The sequence below is a fragment of the Panicum hallii genome, chromosome 5 (genome assembly GCF_002211085.1).
Source record: "Panicum hallii strain FIL2 chromosome 5, PHallii_v3.1, whole genome shotgun sequence".
NCBI lineage: Eukaryota > Viridiplantae > Streptophyta > Magnoliopsida > Poales > Poaceae > Panicum > Panicum hallii.
This window is the reverse complement of record NC_038046.1, coordinates 5,992,717-6,012,103: the sequence shown is the minus strand read 5'-3', so window position 1 is coordinate 6,012,103 and position 19,387 is coordinate 5,992,717. Positions and strand designations below refer to the sequence as shown.

Here is a 19,387-nt window from a genome sequence, read left to right as displayed (position 1 = left end):
AGCGACTGAAGCGGCCGCGCTCGCTTGAAGGCGAGGGGGAACAGGACTGCCCCGCCATCCTTGCAGGCCGCACGGACTTCCGGCGACCGGCTCGGGCCGTGGTGCCGCGAAGGGAATGGGGGAGGGAGAGGGTGGCGGCGGGACGCCCGCCCGAGTCGCCCATGCGGGAGCGACGCGGGGGGTAGCCAGCGAATCTGTAGCTGTGCTCTTGTTCCTAAATCTGCAATTATTGATGATTGAATATGTCCTGCACTGGGTTTATACCCTATTATCACAATGGAATCTGTTGTTTTTCTTGCTGTTTTCCTTTCTATACTAGGTGCTACAGCCTGATCGAGCTGGATGCTTATGCAACCAGAAAAAAGATTGCGAGGGCCAGTAGTGTTTAACTGTTAAAGATGGCACCCGTGCATGTTAGTAGATTCCAAAATCCTAGCCCTCGTGTCCAGCCTCACATGGGCTGCTCACATGGCTCCATCAACCGACCGGGGCATGACAAGCCCACGCTCATACACAGAATTATTGGTGTCCCTCCGCTCGTGTGCGCGTCGCCAAAATGTTTGCTGCCGGAAAACGAACGGAATTTTGCAGAAAATGTGTGGGCATATATAAAAGAAGGTACAACTCAACATTTCCAGCATCCGGAATATTAACTTTGTAGTTTTGGTGAAAAAATGAATATGATATGGTAAATTTAAATTCAAGCCTCCCATGTCTTGCAAATTAGTAGAGTTATTACTTCCTCCGGTCATAAAATGACGCATAGTCTGAGTCCATACCAAACTTTTAAAATTTGAACTGTCATATCTTCTTTTCTTAATATTGTCAATATCCTCTCAAAATATTGGTTCTTTGGGTCATTGTCTCGACTCAATGCTCATTTAATTCAACCATTCAAGATTACAAAGCAAAGAAAATATGATTGAAATATTTTAACAAAGTGACCCAGAACTTGGAATCTGAATCTGGCCCGACTTGTCCAGTAAGCCCATTTGGTAAGATGACCTGGCAGGGAGCCGGAGCCCATTTAACAAACCATCGGCTTAAATGGGCCTCAGGCTTTTGTATCAAGTTCCGGCCCTTCAAGCCCACATACCGGACCCGTCCACACAGAGGCAAATCGTCACCGTTGCATCGATATCCAACCACGCGCCGGCAGTACACCCATCCCCTTTTAAGAGCTCAAACCCCTCGTGGAACCCTACTGCGCCGCTTCCTCCTCGCGATTTCGCCTCTCGCCGCCGCCGCCGCCACGGCCAAAGCTCGAGTCACTCCCACGAGGTATGTGTTCTCCATGGTTGTACATAGCGGTCTCTCCTGTTAGTTTTATATCTGCTATTTCTATTACCCATTTTTTCCCGTAAAATCGCCATTCTAGATCCCTGCGCCCCGGATGCTCCAACTTAGCATCATGTTGTTTTCGGTGCCGTTGTATTTGTATCTGCTTTCTACATGCGATGTCAGCGGTGGCGGCGCTGGGAAGGGGGCAGTGCGGTGGAGGGTACCGGTGACGAGCAGGTTTTGCTCGGATCGCACTGACCATGCCGCTCGCACGGGAAAGGCATTGCTACTAGAGGCAGGGTAGGCTTCTTACTTCTTAGGGTGTCCGGTGTCAGACTGCCGAGCTGTGGATCATTTCATGTGGTATCCTGTAGGTTGGAGACGACTTATGAGTTACTTGATGTCAGTTGGGACTTGGCAAGGGGAGATCACTCGTTGGATCTAAGATCCTATGGTTGACAAGGTGACTGGTTCCGGAAGAGATTATTCGAAATGGAAATGGAATGTGTATGCGACGCTGCTCTGGTGGGGAAGCTATGTAGGATCACCACTTAATGCATGATGATTTTGCTAATCTCTGTAGGTTCGTATTTCATTAGGGACTGTGCAGTTTACCTTAGATAATAAATATGTTTCGTGTAGTTGATCTGTGGCATTTATGGTTTATCTGCTTTATGTATTTGTTCTGTGATGTGATAACATTCCACATTTGTGCGTGCAATAAGCCAATAACAGATAGAAAGTTGGTCTGCGGGAATTATGGTCTGTAGCGAATTACTCATTTGTCTGTGTCCTGTGATTAGAACGACTTTCCTAATGTGCATTAGTTTTAGCTTCTAGGTGATTATTCATGGCAAAATAGACAATCTCGTCCTTGAACTTTTGCTCTCGGGTCAAGTTCATCCCTGTACTCTAGAGAAGACCAATTTAGTCCTCAAACTCTTGTTTTTGGATCAATTTCGTCCTTCATCCGAGCTGGACGTCCACGTGGGCATCCAACTCAGCCAGCCGCATCTAAAATGTCTTATGTGCCCTTCATTCCATTCAGCTCAACAGCTAGCTCACCTGAATGTCCTGACCTGGAATCAGGTCTCACGCACAGAGACCAGCTCATCATAAACCAGCTCGGCCTCCGAACCAGTCGACCCCAAGTCATCCTCGCCAACTTGGCATGAGAGGGAGCAAGCACTAGCAATGCAGCGGCGGCGCGAGTTGCTGCGGTCCGTGCCGAGCCTTGGCGTTGGGCACTAGCTAGCTGGGATTCCTCTGGCTAGCCTTGGCGCTCCGCAGCGTGAGGCGAGCTCCGCATCTCATCTGACATTATCTGACTATCTGTAGATCCTCTGCAGTGTCCGCGTACCAGATCAACTCCTCTTGCAACAATTAGTAGCATTTCTGCAGTTCCTCGACAAAGGCTGAAGATCCTCTGCTCTGAATCGCATAAAAAAGCCTCACCTCTGAAGGAACATCCGCAAATCCATGAAGCATGAACAATCGTCTTGAGCATGTGTTACTCGAGTTCTTCCTTGCTTGGGTGAAATCGAAAGACGGTGGCGGATGACCGCCCTACCGCAATCGCAATCCCGGCTGCCGTCGTGTGCCCATGCCCGTCAGATCGAGGGCCCGCGGTGGCTCGCTCTGCATTGCCCGGGTGCGGCGAGCCGCCTGCTAGCCTCCTAGTTCTTGCTGCGGGTGGTGAGATTGGTGTTGGATGGTACTAGGAATTGAGCCGGGGACTGGTCATGAGTCTGATGGTCATGACTCCCGTTCCGGCAATAGGGACTTTTTGTGAACACAGGTCTTTTCTTTGTTTGAGATTTTAGATGGTAAGCTGAATGGAATGAGGGGCACATATGACATTTTAGATGCGTCTGGCTGAGTTGGACGCCTACGTGGACGTCTAGCTCGGATGGAGGATGAAACTGAACCCAAAAACAAGAGTTCGAGGATGAGATTGCCTATTTTGCCATTATAGGGATGTCTAGCTCGGATGGAGGATAAATTGGACTACGCAAGAGTATAGGGGCGAACTTGACCCGGGAGCGAAAGTTCAAGGATGAGATTGCCTATTTTGCCATTATTCATTCTTGCCTACAGAGTTATGAATACCACACTAGCCCTTTGTTGCTGTGACACTTGTGGTTCAATTCATCAACTTGTTTGTTATTTTTGCACGTCTGTATTAGTAAATGTAGATGAGCCTCAACACTTCCATTTTGGTTCTTTTCTAGCGCCAATTTACTAGTGTTGTATTGCAGTCTGCTTCTTCTCTATTACTTAGTTTTTGACCAATATAAATGGGTTTTAACTGTCTTATGTCACCTTGCTTAAGTATCAGTTGTATTTATTAAGCTTTATATTTGACCCTCAATATACTATTTTTATGACACTTCGGTTGATTGTACTTATTTAGAATGGTTCCACTCCTAAACTAATTTTTTTTTGATGTGATGTTCTGCAGGTAAGGTCATTATGGTTAGAGTCAGTGTTCTCAATGATGCTCTGAAGAGCATGTACAATGCTGAGAAGCGTGGGAAGCGGCAAGTCATGATTAGGCCATCATCCAAGGTCATTATCAAGTTTCTTATGGTCATGCAGAAGCATGGTTAGTTACCAATTGCTTATTCTAACGATTTTTTGTTTCTCATGGAGGATGTGGTCTTAATTGCTGTTCTATTGTGTAGGCTACATTGGCGAGTTTGAGTATGTGGATGATCACAGGGCAGGAAAAATTGTGGTTGAACTGAATGGTAGACTGAACAAGTGTGGTGTCATCAGTCCTCGCTTTGATGTTGGAGTGAAGGAAATTGAGGGATGGACGGCCAGGCTACTTCCATCTCGTCAGGTCAGTTCCTTGACGATGTTACTGATTGCATTTACTTATATATTATGAACTTTCTGGATTTTGTACATTGCTGAAAAGTGCTAATTTGATTAACATACAACTTGGATTTGCAGTTTGGTTACATAGTGCTGACAACATCTGCTGGCATCATGGACCATGAGGAAGCCAGGCGGAAGAATGTTGGTGGCAAAGTTCTCGGCTTCTTCTACTAAGAAGGAAATTTTGCAAGGAACATCAGTTTTTTTGTCTGAATAGCTGGAGACATGGAACTTATGAAGAATCATCATGTTTGCTATATTGTTTTGGCTTTTGTGCTATGTGAGGGTAGTTGAAGGCTCGCTTGTTAGACACCAAACTGAGCACAACTTATATAGTTGGCAGTTGTGTTTTAATCGAATTAAAGCTTTGATATGCTCTTTCGAGTCGTGGTAATTCTTATGCGCGTGTTCCCAACCGCCAGTGAAGTTTCTTTCACTTATGTGAATAATTTGGATAATATTGATGCTGCTGAATTGTAGCTCCTGGAGTATTCTTGATCTGGAATTTTATGGGAACTCTTTGCTACAGTACACACGATTTACAATTCTCTTCCATATTCTGTTGTCACCGAATGTATTGCAGAGCATATGCATCAGATACACCAATGAAGATAAACCTTCGGAAAGAGCACAACGTTACTACTAGCTCACTACAAACGAGGGCACTGGCGTGCTCCACATGGAGTACTTCACTGATACTGATGTATTGAATAGAAAACGGGTACAAGATGTTGCATTTCTATCGTGACTCGTGAGAGCCCCGGGGGATACACGCGCTCGATTACCATCTTCCTGCGGAGGAGGAAGATCTGCCAAAGATGTATAGTTGCCCTACATGCCCGAGCACCAGCTGCCTATCTCCACGGCGCCGCCGCCGCCGCCGTCACCGTCGCGCGGTCGCCGCCGGTGAAGCCGAGGGAGGGCTCTTCGTGTGTTACATGGCAGCGGGATCAGGACAATGTTGGGGTAGAGACTAGAGAGACACCCCGGTGAAGGGTCCTCCATGGAAGATGTTGGATGAGGATGCATATATAGAGAGCCTGAGGCTTGTTCCGGCGAGTGGAAACTTAGGTGGTGGACGGCCTTTTCGCGGACCTGAATGTGGCATCTTCCTTGGCATATTCTTGAGCACATGGAAACTTCTCCTTTTTCGTGTTCGATGCTTCGCTTCGCTTTCGAGTATTCAAAGGATATTCCATGCCTTTGCGTGTCTTTCTCTGGACGTGGAGTTGGAGTGGCTTGACGAAGCATGGGCTGGAAAGCTGGTTAGCTGTGCTCACGTAGAAGAGTCGCCTGGTGCTTTATTCGTGTAGAGTGTACCAGGGACATGCAGAGTGATCTGTTCCTCCCCAACTCTGATGATCTTCCTCGTTTGCTCGTTTCGTTTCTCAATGAGTACGAACACCATAAGCAAAAGAAAAATGTTAACCATATAATCTTTTTTTAAAGGTTAATTCAGCCTAATAAATAACGTTGCATATTGCCGCGGTGTCATGGTGCGTCGACGATGTGAGTTGGCGTGAAGTCGACCAGCACCTAAGACTAGGCAAATTCAAGTTGGTGTTCTTTTTCGTTACCACAAATACACCTCAAGTCCTCAACAACCACGAAATGGCAGCTCGAGCAACACTGTAATTTGTACATGAAATCTGAATGGAGTGCTCCCCGGCCCATGATCTCCATTTCTCCAGCATACACACGGCCCACTGGCCCAGCCAGTAAAAAGGGTTGCAACTTGCAAGCCTCGCAGCGACCCACCAAACCACAACGGCGCACACTCCCCGAAGGCCAGCACCTCCCAAATCCCATCCCAATCATGACGAGATCACCGGGACAGCCCAAAATTGACCAAAATACCCCCGAAGGGACAACCCACCCGTTCCCACGATTCCCTCAGATCCACCCCCGCTGGGAACCGAATCCAAAGCGATTCGATTCCCCGCATCGGCTGGTAAAAATCCGTCGCTTCGCGCCCGCTGCTGCTTCGATTGCTTCGCGTGATCAGTTGCCTCGTGCTCCTCTCTCCCTGCCTGTTCTGGCCAGCGCGTCGCGGTTGACGGTCGGGGTGGTCGGGCGGGAGCGCGATGGCTGCGCCGCCGGCGAGGGCTCGCGCCGACTATGACTACCTCATCAAGCTGCTGCTCATCGGCGACAGCGGTGAGTGAGCGTGTTGCGGTCTACCTGGCTCCTGATGCTGTTGTCTCCGCTTTGATTCACCGCTGCCATTTTTTGTTGTTGTCTGTGTTGGTTGCGTGCGAGCGTAAGCCTGCTGGAAAGTGGCTCGTGACGAAATGCCAAGCTAGCTGTTAGTGGATTGCTTGTTTCATTTGTTGATTTAGAGCGGATTAGCAGAAGCGTGTGGCTTGGTTTACTTGCTGGTGTCGAGTTGCGGGTGCATGAGCATATGCATGCCGGATTGTCAGTAGCTGCGATTGATTAGCTGCTGCATTTGTATTAAGTGACAGCTACGGGCGCCTTATTTTCGTGTTGATTTAGTGAGCTATACAAAAGATAACAATGAGATATTGATAAGAGAAGTTAGTAGTTATCTTATGTGAAATTGGAAAAAGTGCTACCAGCAGGGATATGGGGGACATTATTGTTCAGTACTGCAGAAGAGCATTCTTGTTTTGCCGAAGCACTGCTGAACTTGTAGATGGGGTGCCATATGCAAGTCGGATTATTTGATTCCGTGTTTGAATAAGTGTCTGTTTGTTTGGATTATGATCTACAAGGCTAGCTTATGGTGTTCCCAAGCATGTAGACAAGGACAATAGCTCATGCTCATCTAGTTAGCTGCATTCCTGAAGTACGGGTGGCTGTAAATTGGTTCCAGCTGTACTAAAAAATATGGTGCGAATGCAAAGGTTTACAGAGGTCTGTTCCTTTCTTCAGATATATGTGCATGTGTGGTGTTCAAGACCATCTGAATATCCCATAATCAGTGACAAACACATCATGTATAAGCTATAATGAAACCATGTATAGTTCAGATGGATTGGCATAGGAAAATGAAATTTTTGAGCATAAATCATACCAAACCACAATATTTGGGCCCTGTTTGGTTCCGGAGGACTAAACTTTAGCCCTGTCACATCAAACAGAATCTTGTCATTTAGAAGCATTATAATAAAATCTGTTTATAAAACTTTTTGTACAGATGGGTGCTAATTCGCGAGACAAATTTAATGAGCCTAATTAATCCATGATTTGCAACAGTGATGCTACAGTAACCATCCGCTAATCATGGATTAATATACCTCATTAGATTTGTCTCGCGAATTAGCCCAGTGGTTCTGCAATTAGTTTTGTGATTAGATTTTATTTAATACTTCTAAATGGTAAGATTCTTTTTGATGTGACAGGGGTAAAGTTTAGCCCTCCGGAGCCAAACACCCCTTTGGTATACTTCAATTCTTAGGACACGATTAACATCTGACTCTACATTCTGCACTGTCACTCTCTATTCTCTTTGGTCATTACATTTTTTGTAAAGTACAATAAACATGCCACCTCCAATGGAATCTTGTTCTGCACTGTCACTTTCTAAATTTTATATCCACCATTACCATCATATTTCTTCAATTTACAAACGAGTCAATTCCCTGAACCTTTCCTTTCCCTGTACATAGGTGTTGGCAAGAGTTGCCTCCTACTGCGGTTCTCCGATGGTTCCTTCACCACTAGTTTCATTACTACAATTGGGTATGCTCTATGTTGAAATATTATTTGTCTCTTCCCAAGCTTTCCTGATAAATAGTTTTGCATTCTTATTCTTCCACCTCAAGTTTTCCTTAAGGAATATAGCATTATTTGCGCGTTGATCTTAAATCCTGTTTGCGTGCAGCATTGATTTTAAGATAAGAACGGTTGAACTGGACGGCAAGCGTGTTAAATTGCAAATTTGGGATACAGCTGGTCAAGAGCGGTTTAGGACTATCACTACAGGTGCTACGCTCGTTTCACTACATGCCAGTGGCCAGTTCTTTGAAGCTATATGCTAAACTGATAAAATTTCCCTTTTTTAAAAAAATGATAAACTGATATTTTCAATTGAGTTTCCTTTTATCTCAGCATACTACCGAGGAGCCATGGGTATCTTGCTTGTTTACGATGTCACTGATGAGTCATCTTTCAACAGTATAGCCCCTTTATATCTCTTTAATCTTCGATTTGGATAATTTGACCCAATTTGTTGTTTGTTTGTTGATATTCTGGTCCATTTGATGTACAGATATACGGAACTGGATCCGCAACATCGAACAACATGCATCTGATAATGTGAATAAAGTATTGGTAGGCAACAAGGCTGACATGGATGAGAGTAAAAGGGTATTGATCGAAGCACCCCTAGCCCTATTATGTGATATTTTTTACTTCTCTAATATCGGCTCTAATAGACAACCTGCTGTTAGTTTTGAATTACTGCTTCACCTCTCTTTTTGACTGTTATTGTAGGCTGTTCCTACTGCAAAGGGGCAAGCACTAGCCGATGAATATGGCATCAAGTTTTTCGAGACTGTAAGTTCCTGTGCTGTGTTGTTTTGTTGTTTCACTGACGAACTTATTCTGATTTTACTTCATGCTGTATCTTTCAGAGTGCCAAGACTAACCTCAATGTGGAGCAAGTTTTCTTCTCCATTGCCCGAGACATTAAGCAGAGACTTTCTGAAACTGATTCCAAGCCTGAGGTATGGTTACACAGACGCTTGTGTTTATGAGCATGTGAATTTATTTACTCTGTTCAGAGTTTGAAAAATATCTTATTGTTTGTAGGATCGGTTAGTCAATATTAGAAAAGATCAAGGTGCCGAGGCTTCGGAATCTCAGAAATCTGCTTGCTGTGGCTCATGAGGAATTCTTTGTCTTCATTATCCTAAACTATTTTGGCTATGTTTTCTTACCTTTTTACTTGATATTGTAGGAAAAATGTTGAGAAGATAGTCATGATGTGCTTATTCTTTTACTTGATTTCAGTCTGTGCAACAATTGCTCGTCGTTTTAATTTACTATTGCAGCCTCTCTTTTGGGTTGCTGGTGTTTTTTTTTTGGGGGGGGGGAGTTGGGGGGGTGGGGGCATTTTTTTATTGAAATCAATGGGCACGCCTACTCTGGTATAGTGTAATAATACGTCAAGTCACAAATAAGTTTTGCATGAACATTAATAGTCACAGTTATCATTTGTAAAAACTCAAGTTTTATGATATTATATATAGCCAGATCCATCTTTTTGTATGGTTTGTCTGACTACTTACAAAAGAATATCACAGGTCATATTTAAAAAATTTGACTGCACATGTTCTAAGACCAGTTATTAAAACTATTGTAGTGAGTATGCCAATTTTTTGGACCATTGACAAGCTAAAGCTTTTGACTTCATGATTGTTGAAAATGATATTTGCAATTGGTAGTTGCGTATTGTGCATGATTGTAGCAACTGATGGAACAACTAGTACAAGTTTTTTCTAGAAAAAAGATATCTTTCAAACCAATACACAGTCTATTTTTTTTTGCCTAGTTAAGCAGAAATAATAATGGAATGATGTGGATTTTTCATAGGGGCAATACATCGTGAGAATTGCAATACAACTTTGATTTTAGCACCAAATCAACATGAAGTTTTCTGAAAGGAGTATAGACATGCACTTCTTCATTTTACTCTATCTTTATATAAATTTTAAGTTCAAATGATTCTGTATGTAGTTACAAAAATTGAGAATCCTAACATTATAAATCAAGAGGAAAGTGGAAAGAAAGTCAGTATTTCATTTGAGTTTTATGTTGAAACTGTAAAGGGATATTTGGTTGTGCCGTGAATGTTGATTACACCTGATACGTTCCCATTCATCCTATTATTGTAATTGTTTTCATGAGAGGTAGTTAGTTTGCCCATCTCATTTCGTTTTGTCAAATTGGTTGAAAAGGCAAGCTCCGTTATTCTTCCATGTGCGTGGGTGAGTGAAAGATTTAACTGTTCTGAATATGTTTAAAATTGGAAGAATCTGTAGAAACTGTTAAACACATTCTGCTTTGTTTTATTCATATTCTTGTGGGGTTTTTTTTGGTGTATTCTGACCTGCTGAAGATACTGGGAAATACTGACAGCCTTGCAATTTAGTCTGCGTGCACTACTGCGGTTATCAAAATATAAGCATTTGTTCAAAAGAAAAGGTAAGGGGCATTAAAATGGAAAAGAAGGTTGATATCGAACTTGGCCAATAACAACTGTTTAAATACCATTACTACAAAGTGGTACAGGATTGTTACTTTGGTAAATTGTCTCTGCTTTGTCAAATGAAATGCACAGCATGATTTATTACTATTTACACCAAGGAAATGGAAGAATTCATCTCTATTCCCTTGAAACTACCCTGGCCTATAAAGGTACCTAATTAACAACTCCATGGGACTATGGGAGAAACCGAGAATTACATGAAACTAGGAAAAAAAACTAACATGTCTCCTTTGGAAAGAATTTGGGTACACCCAGAAAGTAACAATGAAACTGTATACCAAGATGAACTCAACAGTCAACAACGACCATGAAAGAAAAACTCTGTGCAGCCTAGCGTAAATGAAGGCTCAACTAGAGCGAGCAATCTAACATGGCGAGCGCCTTATGTGCACCCTGCCCGGCGGCGCCGAGCACCACCACGCTCCGGCACTTGGCGCAGTTCTCCGACGGCGTGAGGTTGAGGTCCAGGCAGATCCCCCCGGCGACGTCGCAGGCCTTCTCGGGCGCCGGCGGCCGCGCCTTGTTGTGCGCCTCGGCGTCGGCCTCGGCCTCGGCGCGGTGCCGGCGCATGTGGCCGCCGAGCGCCTGGCCGATGGCGAACTCGAGCCCGCAGACGGGGCACTCGTGCACCCTCGGCTTGGCCGGCTGCGGCTGCGGCGCCGGCAGCAGCGGCCGGCGCCCGAGGCAGAGCTCCGCGTGGTCGGCCGGACTACCCTGCTGCTGCTGCGGCTGGTGGAGTAACCTGGGCCGCTTGTGGCTGGCGCGGTGGCCCCCGAGCGCCTGGAACGTGGGGAACTGCCGGCTGCACGTCTTGCACTCGAACACGCGCCCGTGCCCGCCGCGCGCCGCTGCCACCATCCCCGGTGGGAACGGCGCCGCCCCGTGCCCGTGCCCGTGCTGCAGGAAGCGCTGCTGCTGCGCCTGCGCGAGGAGCACGAGCAGGCGGGCCGTGTCCGCCGCGCCCGCCTCCACCTCCCACGCCGCCCTGTCCCTCTTGGCCATGTCCAGCTATGAGCTCTCTACCACGCGCAAACGGCCGGCGAATGTGCGGGGCATGGGGGCAAGGGCGCTCGTATATATAGCAGCAGCAGCAGCACGCATGGCGGCGTTGGAATTGGATGCCAGCAGCCTAGCAGCCCGGTCGGGCCCGTTTCAGACCGCCTGCCCTGCACGTACTCCGCAGAAGAAACGGGCCACGACTCGCCTATAGTGGCTAGCGGCGTCGACTGAAACGACCCGATCCCCTCCCATCTGGTCTGTTTCTAGACGTGGATGTGTGTACTATTCCGAGCGCTCGCGACACCTTTGACCACAGCCGTGTGCGTGTAATCCCGGCAAGAGACACCTCTCGTCTCGTGATGCCCTAGTCAACACATGTGTGTGTCGATCAAGCTGTGGCTACCCCCGGCCGGCTCCGGCTCGACGTACTGGCGCTACTCTTTCTAGATCGAGGAGGCTGCGCCGCGAGAGTGACGTGCGCGCTCGTACGTGGGTGGCGTCCGCGACCTGCCGGACGCGTCCCTCCCGTTCGCCATGTTTTACTTCCGTCACTCGACCGGGCACGGCTTTCACACCTCCATGGATCCGGCCGGTTGGTGATGGTGTCACGGTGACTCCTCGATCGGGGTGCAGTCCGTTCAACTCAATCCCATTTATTAGGTCGGCTGTCCGGCCGGGCAGCCGGAATCCTGATCGTCTAGAGCGTACGGGTGGCGTCAGTGTCTGACTACACATGTGCTGTATGTAATCCTCCTGTCAGGCCCATGATCCACGGGTTTATTATACTATTGCCGCTGTTCATTTCCTTTCCTTGAATCCTTGGTCATGGGGGTGCCGGTTAATTGTAGGCATCTACTAGTATCTGACAGGAACCGGAGTCGACTGAACAGGTGGTTATTATCCTGCCCGCTATTTATCCATTGTCAGACTGCCAACTAACTTCGTTTGACAGGGAGTTTTGTTCCAATCCGTAATCGATCACACGTTTGGACTTTGAATAATTTATCTGTTCATCGTCGGAGTTGTTTGAAAATGAACGTACGTGGTTGTATTTCTTGAGCGTACTCCAAACGAAGCCTTCCTCCGTTTCCTCGTAAAAAGAATGCAGCCTTTCAGAAGGCAGCAGCCAGCCAGCTGCTTCCACGAATGCGCACCCCGCCTTTTTTTTTTGCATCGATCAGCTAAAAAAGGTACCCGATCGAGTCAAATGTCAACGCGCTAGCCGCTAGCCGTCGTGCTTAACTTTGCCGGCCACCAGGTGCCTAAAACAGTCGTAAAACTAAATCTCCTTGGGAGTTGCGAAGATCAGTACGTAGTAGGTGAGGCACCAAACTCCATTCTCCAGACGCCAATTGTATTCGGCCCAACTAACCTGGCCACGTAGACAAGCACGCGTGAAATCTGAATCTGAGAGCTACTACGAATTTGGTCGCGCAGTGGTATGAACAGGAGTACTGACGACGCTTGCATTACGTACCCATCGTTAGGTAGAGAGTGCAGCCCCGGTCTTGCCGCCTTGACGCCAAAACGTACGAGCGATGATTTGACCAAATTATTCTGGAGACGGAACTGAAAATGATGAGAGGCCTAGCTAAAGTACCAGGGAAAGAAAGGCTCGATCCCTGTGCATTTTCCCATTATTTTTCCAATCACACTTGGCCAAACTTTTAAGTAGCACTACATGTGATCAAAACACGTGTGCACGTTTCCGTAGCATTTTGGTTTTGAAAGGTGCCCGGAGCCAAAGAAAAGCTCGGTTCCGAGGTCATACTAATGAAGCGTGCATGGTTCAGGCACTGCTGCATGCTGTCGGTCAGCACAAGCTACCATGCATGTCTTGAAACCCGGCGCCCCAAAAGCTAAGCTTTGTACCCCCTGCAAGACTCACGCGTGTGCGCGAGTCCGAGCTGCGCCAACCACTATTCCAATCACCTGCTCAATTTTCCACACGAACACCACGAATCACGAGCGCCACGATCTGATAAAGATTGAACCAGATCTTGGACTGGGGCTCAACTGACTCAGCAACGCAAGGGCAAGGCGAACAACGATAGATAAGCGCGGCACGATTCACCCAACTCTTTGGCTCTCGTTCTCTTTGGATTAGTCTATGACGACGCACGACCCGGACGGGTGCTAGCTCGAGTAGTAACTTGGCCAGGTCATGGTTGCATCAGGTCTTACATATATATATATATATATATATATATATATATATATATATATATATATATATATATATATATATATATATATATATATATATATATATATATATATATATGCATCACTCTGTTAAAAGATATATATGTGCATCAGTAGCTGCAAGTTCGTGTAGAATAAATTATATATATATATACACGTCACTGTAAGCACGATCGATGATAGCTGCAGAAAGTCAGCTCCGTCTATTTAATCCCGCGACTTGTGCGCTCGGAGTACTTGCGGAATTGTTAGTGGTACAGATGTCAGGCCGGTTGCTTGCGTCGCTTTGTACATTTGTGATGCCAGCTGATGGAATGATCAGGCGCCACGGGATTTTCAAGGAAAATTAGGTCGTCCGAGTGGAGTACACCACGTATTTCTCTCTAGAAATACACGACTTTCTCCTGCTAATTCACGACCATCATGATGCACGACGTACCCGAATGATCGTTGAAATTCGTATGTTTTCTTCCCACCCGTTTAAACTGCCACATTCCAATTCAAGATAGATCGGAGCAGTACTACTAATGCTAGTTAAGAGAAGAAGCACGTACATCATGTTGCAGACGATGGCGACCTGTTCCTGCAAAGTTATTCAGTAGAACAGGCTTCTCAGGGCATGCATGGAAGTCAAGGGCGCAGTTGGAAAAGCGCATCGATGACATGGACTTGGGTAGATCGAAGCGATGTGGAACCCGTGCAGATTGGGTTCACAGAAACGGGTTCACACGGGTCAATCGATCGGCGGCTCAGCTGGATGGGTCGCTACGGGAATATTCAGCTCTCTAGCTCGTTGCCTTTTACACTAGCTGCTTCTGTAGTGACAGCGAGTTACTAGGCAGTCAACAGCGTACCATCATAGATGATGAGTCGATGACTACTACTTGCGGAAAGTTGGAGATCGAGAAGACCTGCGAGTACTCGCTGAGTCATATCAAACGAAGGAATGCGCCTGTCACAATTAACACTGCAGTTAGCACCCATCGGAAGAGGAATTATCATCTGCCTGGAGATGGCGTCAGAGATGACGTAGCAATCCGGGCCCAGGCCGTCAGAGTTTAGCTTCGATCCTCTTCATATTCAGTTCGTTCGGATGAGCATGCTGCTTCCTCCGGCCTCACATATTGCATTTTCCTTCACGTTACTGCTAAGTTAATGGAGAAAACGGAGAAGAAAGGACATACGGTGATATCTAGCTAGTGACTATGTGTATTTTGTTCCCTCTGATCTCTGAATGAAAACCATATTGAACCAACGGTGCAAAACTACCCTTTGATCTTCATCAGATGTCTGCATATGGCGCATGGCATAACCAGTTGCAGCAGCAGGTTTCGTGGGGTTTTTTTTTTCTGGTTATACGAGTTGAGTATTTCGTTGACATATTCAGTTTACAGGTGACAGGCGAACCTTCTCAGATACTTCAGATAACATCTTTTCTAGGGATGAAAGATCATCGTTCGATGCTAACCTAGACTTCAACCGTCCCTGAGTCAGCTAGCCAACTTTTCCAGTAACTGCACCCGACAAGTATACGAGATAGGAATAAAATCACACAACCAGCGGGCAAATTAAGGCGATATACGAATACAATTCATGTTTAGTATTCGCTGTACAAATGTTCACGGCTAGGAGTATATATCTTTCAAATCCAGCTCGACGGCTGCACTATTCAGTTGAACAATATAAGCCATGCATCCTATTCAGGTTAGGATGTGTACTGCAAGCCAAGGGAAACCTGACACAATTTCGGTGTCTGGTAAGCAACCCATCAAGGCCATCAAAATCACAAAGATCTTGTGCTGCTTGTGAGGAGATGAGTTGCCGGCACTAATCGGCCGGTCCACGGGGAAGGAGTCAATACGCGGGAATGACCGGCAGGAGATGCTTCTTTCAGTAACACAAGTTTACTTTCTCATCGGTTTGTTGCTGTAAACCTAGTGAGGAAAGAAACGAGATCTAGCGAAAAGAGTCCCCATCTTGAATTCAGCATTGTTGTCTGAAAATAGTTTTTTCTATTTGAAAATTTGGCTTCATCGACCAATCACATATTATTGTTTGGCATCATGGTTTCTCCAATCCTAAAGGCATAGATGGATAATTAAAAGAGTCTCTGACGGTGGGTGAGCCGCAAGGGATTCGTGGGAACCCCCGTTTAGAGATTCGGCTAGGGGTGTAACACGTAGTAGGATTCCGGCCGTGTGACGATCAGGAGACAAAAGGATTTAGACATGTTCGGCCGCTGTGAACGTAACACCCTATGTTCTGTGTGGAGCTGGTAGTTGTATTCAGTTGAATTTGAGTTCGGCTCGATTGGATTCGATCTCCTTACGCATTGCCCGTCTATTCTATTTATAGCCTTCCCCGTAGCTCCCAGGAACAGGTTTACCGCCTTAAGTGTGAATGCGGCGCCTGATGAGGGGCGCCGACCTGCAAGTGGCGTTCGTCCGCCAGGCAGGGTCGTGTGGTCCTCCTCGAGGGACCCCAGGATGCCTCGAGGTCTCTCCCGGGATCTGTGCATCGCCCGGGGTCTTTCCTGTGCTTTGCCCGGGTGCGCAGATGCTCCTCTCCATGTCTATCCAATTTGATGGGAGGTGTGAGTAGCGGGGCCAGATGATGCGACCTGACCTGGGAGGAGAGGCTCCCTCTGTCCCGGTCGCCGCGCCGTCTGAGAGCACGCCTCCCCGTAATCATGTTGTTTTACGGGGAAGGTGCGCCGCCCACGGGCCTCGCCCAATTGTAGCAGGACGAGCGCATTAAATGCACCGTCAGGCGATCCCTTCTCCACGAAGGAACCGCCCCGAGGCACTTGGCCTCCCACGATCTCGGATCCTCTAGGAGGCGTCTCCGTTTAGCCCATTGCTGCTAATAGGCCAAGAGAGCCTTTTAGATATATTTATCCTTAATTTGTGCAGGGCTGGGGGGACCCGTTCCCCGGCGCCGACAATCTCCATCTTATATTCTTTATTCCTGAAGCATAAACTGACATAAGAGTTCATTAATTATTCCGGTAAAGAATACGATATAAAATTGAATAAAGAATGCCACTAACTTGACTTACCAATATCTCTGATCGCAACAGGCGAAAATATGATGGATGAGCGAGTAAGGGCCTCATGTGCCACTAGCTAGATGGAATGACCAATCGACTAGTGGTAATGCGGCTGGTTTTTGCCAAAGACCAAAGTGCCAATCCACGCCTCCACGCCTCTGCCTTCTCCCACCATTCTCTCGAGGTCCTCGCGGCTCTACGGCTGATGCTTGTTCGCCAACGCATGCGTGTCCTCTAGAAAGATACGACTTCGTGGTAATTCACGATCAGCATGGTTTACTCTTTACTTCTAGTACTGGTTGAAAAATTGCAGACGTTTCCGCCTTGAACAGCCGAGTTCAACAAGAGTGCTAGCTAGTACTAGTTCAGATGAGCACCTTTTGCAGATGGCGTGATCCCGTACAACACTAGCTAGAGCTCGATCAGCTCAGTGGATGGAAGTCAAAAATGCAAATGAAAATCAAGCACGCCACACTCACATGAAGATCTAGACTTTGCAAACGATATGGGAAATGAGTTCGAGCAACTTGGATCAGAGAAACGTTTTTCAATTTTCTTCGCCTTTCATACTAGTTGTCATGTGAGTAACAGTAAAGTAAACCACTAGGCAGTCAAGAGAATGTAGTTGCGGCAATGCAGAAAGAAGATTTGCAAGCTCATTCTGCTTTATTTTCCTTTGCTAGTACTCGCGGAGTCAAATAATAAGCAGAATGTCAGGACAAGTTTTCCCCATCTGATCAGGCAACTTTCCAGTAATTTCACCAAACAAATAGACATTGTCGTATCACTACACCAAAACCGCTCAATTTCATCGGCCAAAACCAAGCCGACGAAAATACATACTTTATTTCGTCGGCCAAAGCAAGCCCACGAAATTAAATTTTTTTTCGTCGGCCCAAAACAGACTGACGAAATTAAACTTTTTCTTCGTCAGCCCAACCTAGACCGACGAAATAAAGTATGTATTTTCGTCGGCCTGGGCGGGACCGACGAAAATAGCAGTAATTTCGTGGGCCCACGGGCCGACGAAAATACCGGTAACCTAATAGCGCCGTTAGGCCCCCACACGCACACTCCTCTCTCTTCTCTCCCCCGCACCCGAGCCCCCCGCCAACCCGCCCGCGCGGCCCGGCCCCGCCACCCCCGCCACCGCCTCGCGCCCGCGCGGCACCCGCCGCCGCCGCCTCGGGCTCGCGGCCTCCGCCGCCGCGCCAAGGCCCCGCACCTCTCCGCCCCGCGTGCCCCCGCGCGGCTCTGCCCGCGGCCGCACGCCCCTCCTATTAACTGATATAGGATGGAAAATTAGGTCTAATTTTGTCTATAAGTCTTTCTGCTCATGAGGATGGCTGCAATGCTGTATTTCCCTTGCTCCTCTGACTTTTTTTCTTCTCCTTCCTTTCGCAGGCATCTTCAAGAACCACCAAGTCTGCAATTAGTACACCATCCAGGTGAATCCGTCAGTGGTTTATAGCTATGAATGATTGACATTTCCTGCAATTGACTTCCTAATATTGCTATCTTTGTGCAGTATTTGTATCAAACAAAGACAGGGTATTAATTTGTCTTACTCTAAATGTGTTCAGAACTAAACTGATAGATAATTGTGCCATTTGTATAAACCATTAGACATGTGATTTTGATCCACATCACAAGATATACCTGTTTATAAGAGAATTCTTTTGTTCATGGACTTTTGGCCTGGTGCTTCTATGTAGTGTTTTTGGCTCAGTATGTCTTCTTTAGGCTTTTGGTACATGCTTTACAAATGGTCAATTTCGTGATACGGTCATTTGCTGCTTTTAAAGTATATGATGCTGCTAACTTTTTGTTTCATTTATAACTGGATCTATTGTACTCCTATGGTCTGCATTCCAGTTATTCTTCACTTTGTTCCCAAAGACATCGAGGTGTCTTTGGAGTCATTTAAATCCCAACCCGAAGGAAGATCAGAGATTGTAATGGACATGTTCGATGCCATTATCTGGCGCTTCAAACAATCTGATGATTCAGGCCACCAAGGCACACCTTGTCGTCGGAGGCGCAACATTTTTGAGTCTGTCTTTCATGTAAGTTGTGATGCAATCATATTAGCTTCTTTATTTTCATTAGTTTGTATATTGTTAGTCCCGGTAGCAGAAGCCAAGGGGGGCAAATTTGCTGTTTTATGTGTCTAAGTGGTTGTACTGTGTAATTGGTAATAGGGTTCTTTGCTCGCTATTTTATGTATCTAAGTGGGGGCAAATTTGCTGTTTTATGTGTCTAAGTGGTTGTACTGTGTAATTGGTAATAGGGTTCTTTGCTCGCTGTTTCATTAGTTTGTATATTGTTAGTCCCGGTAGCAGAAGCCAAGGGGGGCAAATTTGCTGTTTTATGTGTCTAAGTGGTTGTACTGTGTAATTGGTAATAGGGTTCTTTGCTCGCTGGAACATTTGATGTGTAATTGGTAATAGGGTTCTTTGCTCGCTGGAACATTTGATGTTGGGGGACCTGTTATTCGTGATCAGATGGTTGGCCTACACATTAGTTACAAACTCTTGTCCTGCAATATGGTATGAGTACATTTTCTTATCCCAGCTATTGCATTTTTTTTCTTTAGCTCCTATATATGTTGGTTTGTTCTTTATTTAAAACATGTGACTCTTGCACATTTTATATATTCTTGCACATTTTATCTATTTTTTAACAGCTGTTACCTCCTGGCATTATCGAGTACCGATGGGTTTGCAATGTGTGGT

General features: G+C 46.3%; 3 protein-coding genes across 4 annotated transcripts; 2 read left to right on the top strand and 1 right to left on the bottom strand.

Moving 5' to 3' along the window:
- The first annotated feature begins 1,158 nt into the window (after positions 1-1,158).
- Positions 1,159-4,622, top strand: LOC112895242 (40S ribosomal protein S15a-1-like). 2 transcript variants are annotated; one of them, XM_025963182.1, is made up of 4 exons: positions 1,159-1,281; positions 3,743-3,886; positions 3,966-4,126; positions 4,240-4,579. In XM_025963182.1, exons 2-4 carry the CDS (start codon positions 3,754-3,756, stop codon positions 4,336-4,338), a joined length of 393 nt encoding a protein of 130 aa, XP_025818967.1. In that variant the 5' UTR covers positions 1,159-1,281; positions 3,743-3,753; the 3' UTR covers positions 4,339-4,579. The 2 variants fall into 2 exon arrangements, with proteins under 2 accessions (XP_025818967.1, XP_025818966.1); XM_025963181.1 differs by lacking the exon at positions 1,159-1,281 and having other exon boundaries at positions 4,240-4,622.
- A 1,354-nt stretch (positions 4,623-5,976) lies between these two features.
- LOC112893672 (ras-related protein RABE1c-like) lies at positions 5,977-9,169 on the top strand. The gene is made up of 8 exons (XM_025961126.1): positions 5,977-6,321; positions 7,797-7,869; positions 8,012-8,112; positions 8,239-8,304; positions 8,399-8,496; positions 8,623-8,685; positions 8,763-8,855; positions 8,941-9,169. The coding sequence occupies exons 1-8, from the start codon at positions 6,249-6,251 to the stop codon at positions 9,016-9,018; spliced, it is 645 nt and encodes a 214-aa protein (XP_025816911.1). The 5' UTR covers positions 5,977-6,248; the 3' UTR covers positions 9,019-9,169.
- Positions 9,170-10,653: 1,484 nt separating this feature from the next.
- Positions 10,654-11,455, bottom strand: LOC112895062 (zinc finger protein ZAT12-like). Its single transcript, XM_025962932.1, has one exon. The coding sequence runs from the start codon at positions 11,399-11,401 to the stop codon at positions 10,751-10,753; it is 651 nt and encodes a 216-aa protein (XP_025818717.1). The 5' UTR covers positions 11,402-11,455; the 3' UTR covers positions 10,654-10,750.
- Positions 11,456-19,387: the final 7,932 nt, after the last annotated feature.

Excerpts from the sequence above, each read along its gene's own strand:
- LOC112895242 (XM_025963181.1), top strand. The coding sequence starts at position 3,754 with ATGGTTAGAGTCAGTGTTCTCAATGATGCTCTGAAGAGCATGTACAAT. Across the intron at positions 3,887-3,965 it reads TATGGTCATGCAGAAGCATG|GCTACATTGGCGAGTTTGAG; the intron begins GTTAGTTACCAA and ends TCTATTGTGTAG. Across the intron at positions 4,127-4,239 it reads GGCTACTTCCATCTCGTCAG|TTTGGTTACATAGTGCTGAC; the intron begins GTCAGTTCCTTG and ends TTGGATTTGCAG.
- LOC112893672 (XM_025961126.1), top strand. The coding sequence starts at position 6,249 with ATGGCTGCGCCGCCGGCGAGGGCTCGCGCCGACTATGACTACCTCATC. Across the intron at positions 7,870-8,011 it reads AGTTTCATTACTACAATTGG|CATTGATTTTAAGATAAGAA; the intron begins GTATGCTCTATG and ends GTTTGCGTGCAG. Across the intron at positions 8,686-8,762 it reads GCATCAAGTTTTTCGAGACT|AGTGCCAAGACTAACCTCAA; the intron begins GTAAGTTCCTGT and ends TGTATCTTTCAG.
- LOC112895062 (XM_025962932.1), bottom strand. The coding sequence starts at position 11,401 with ATGGCCAAGAGGGACAGGGCGGCGTGGGAGGTGGAGGCGGGCGCGGCG.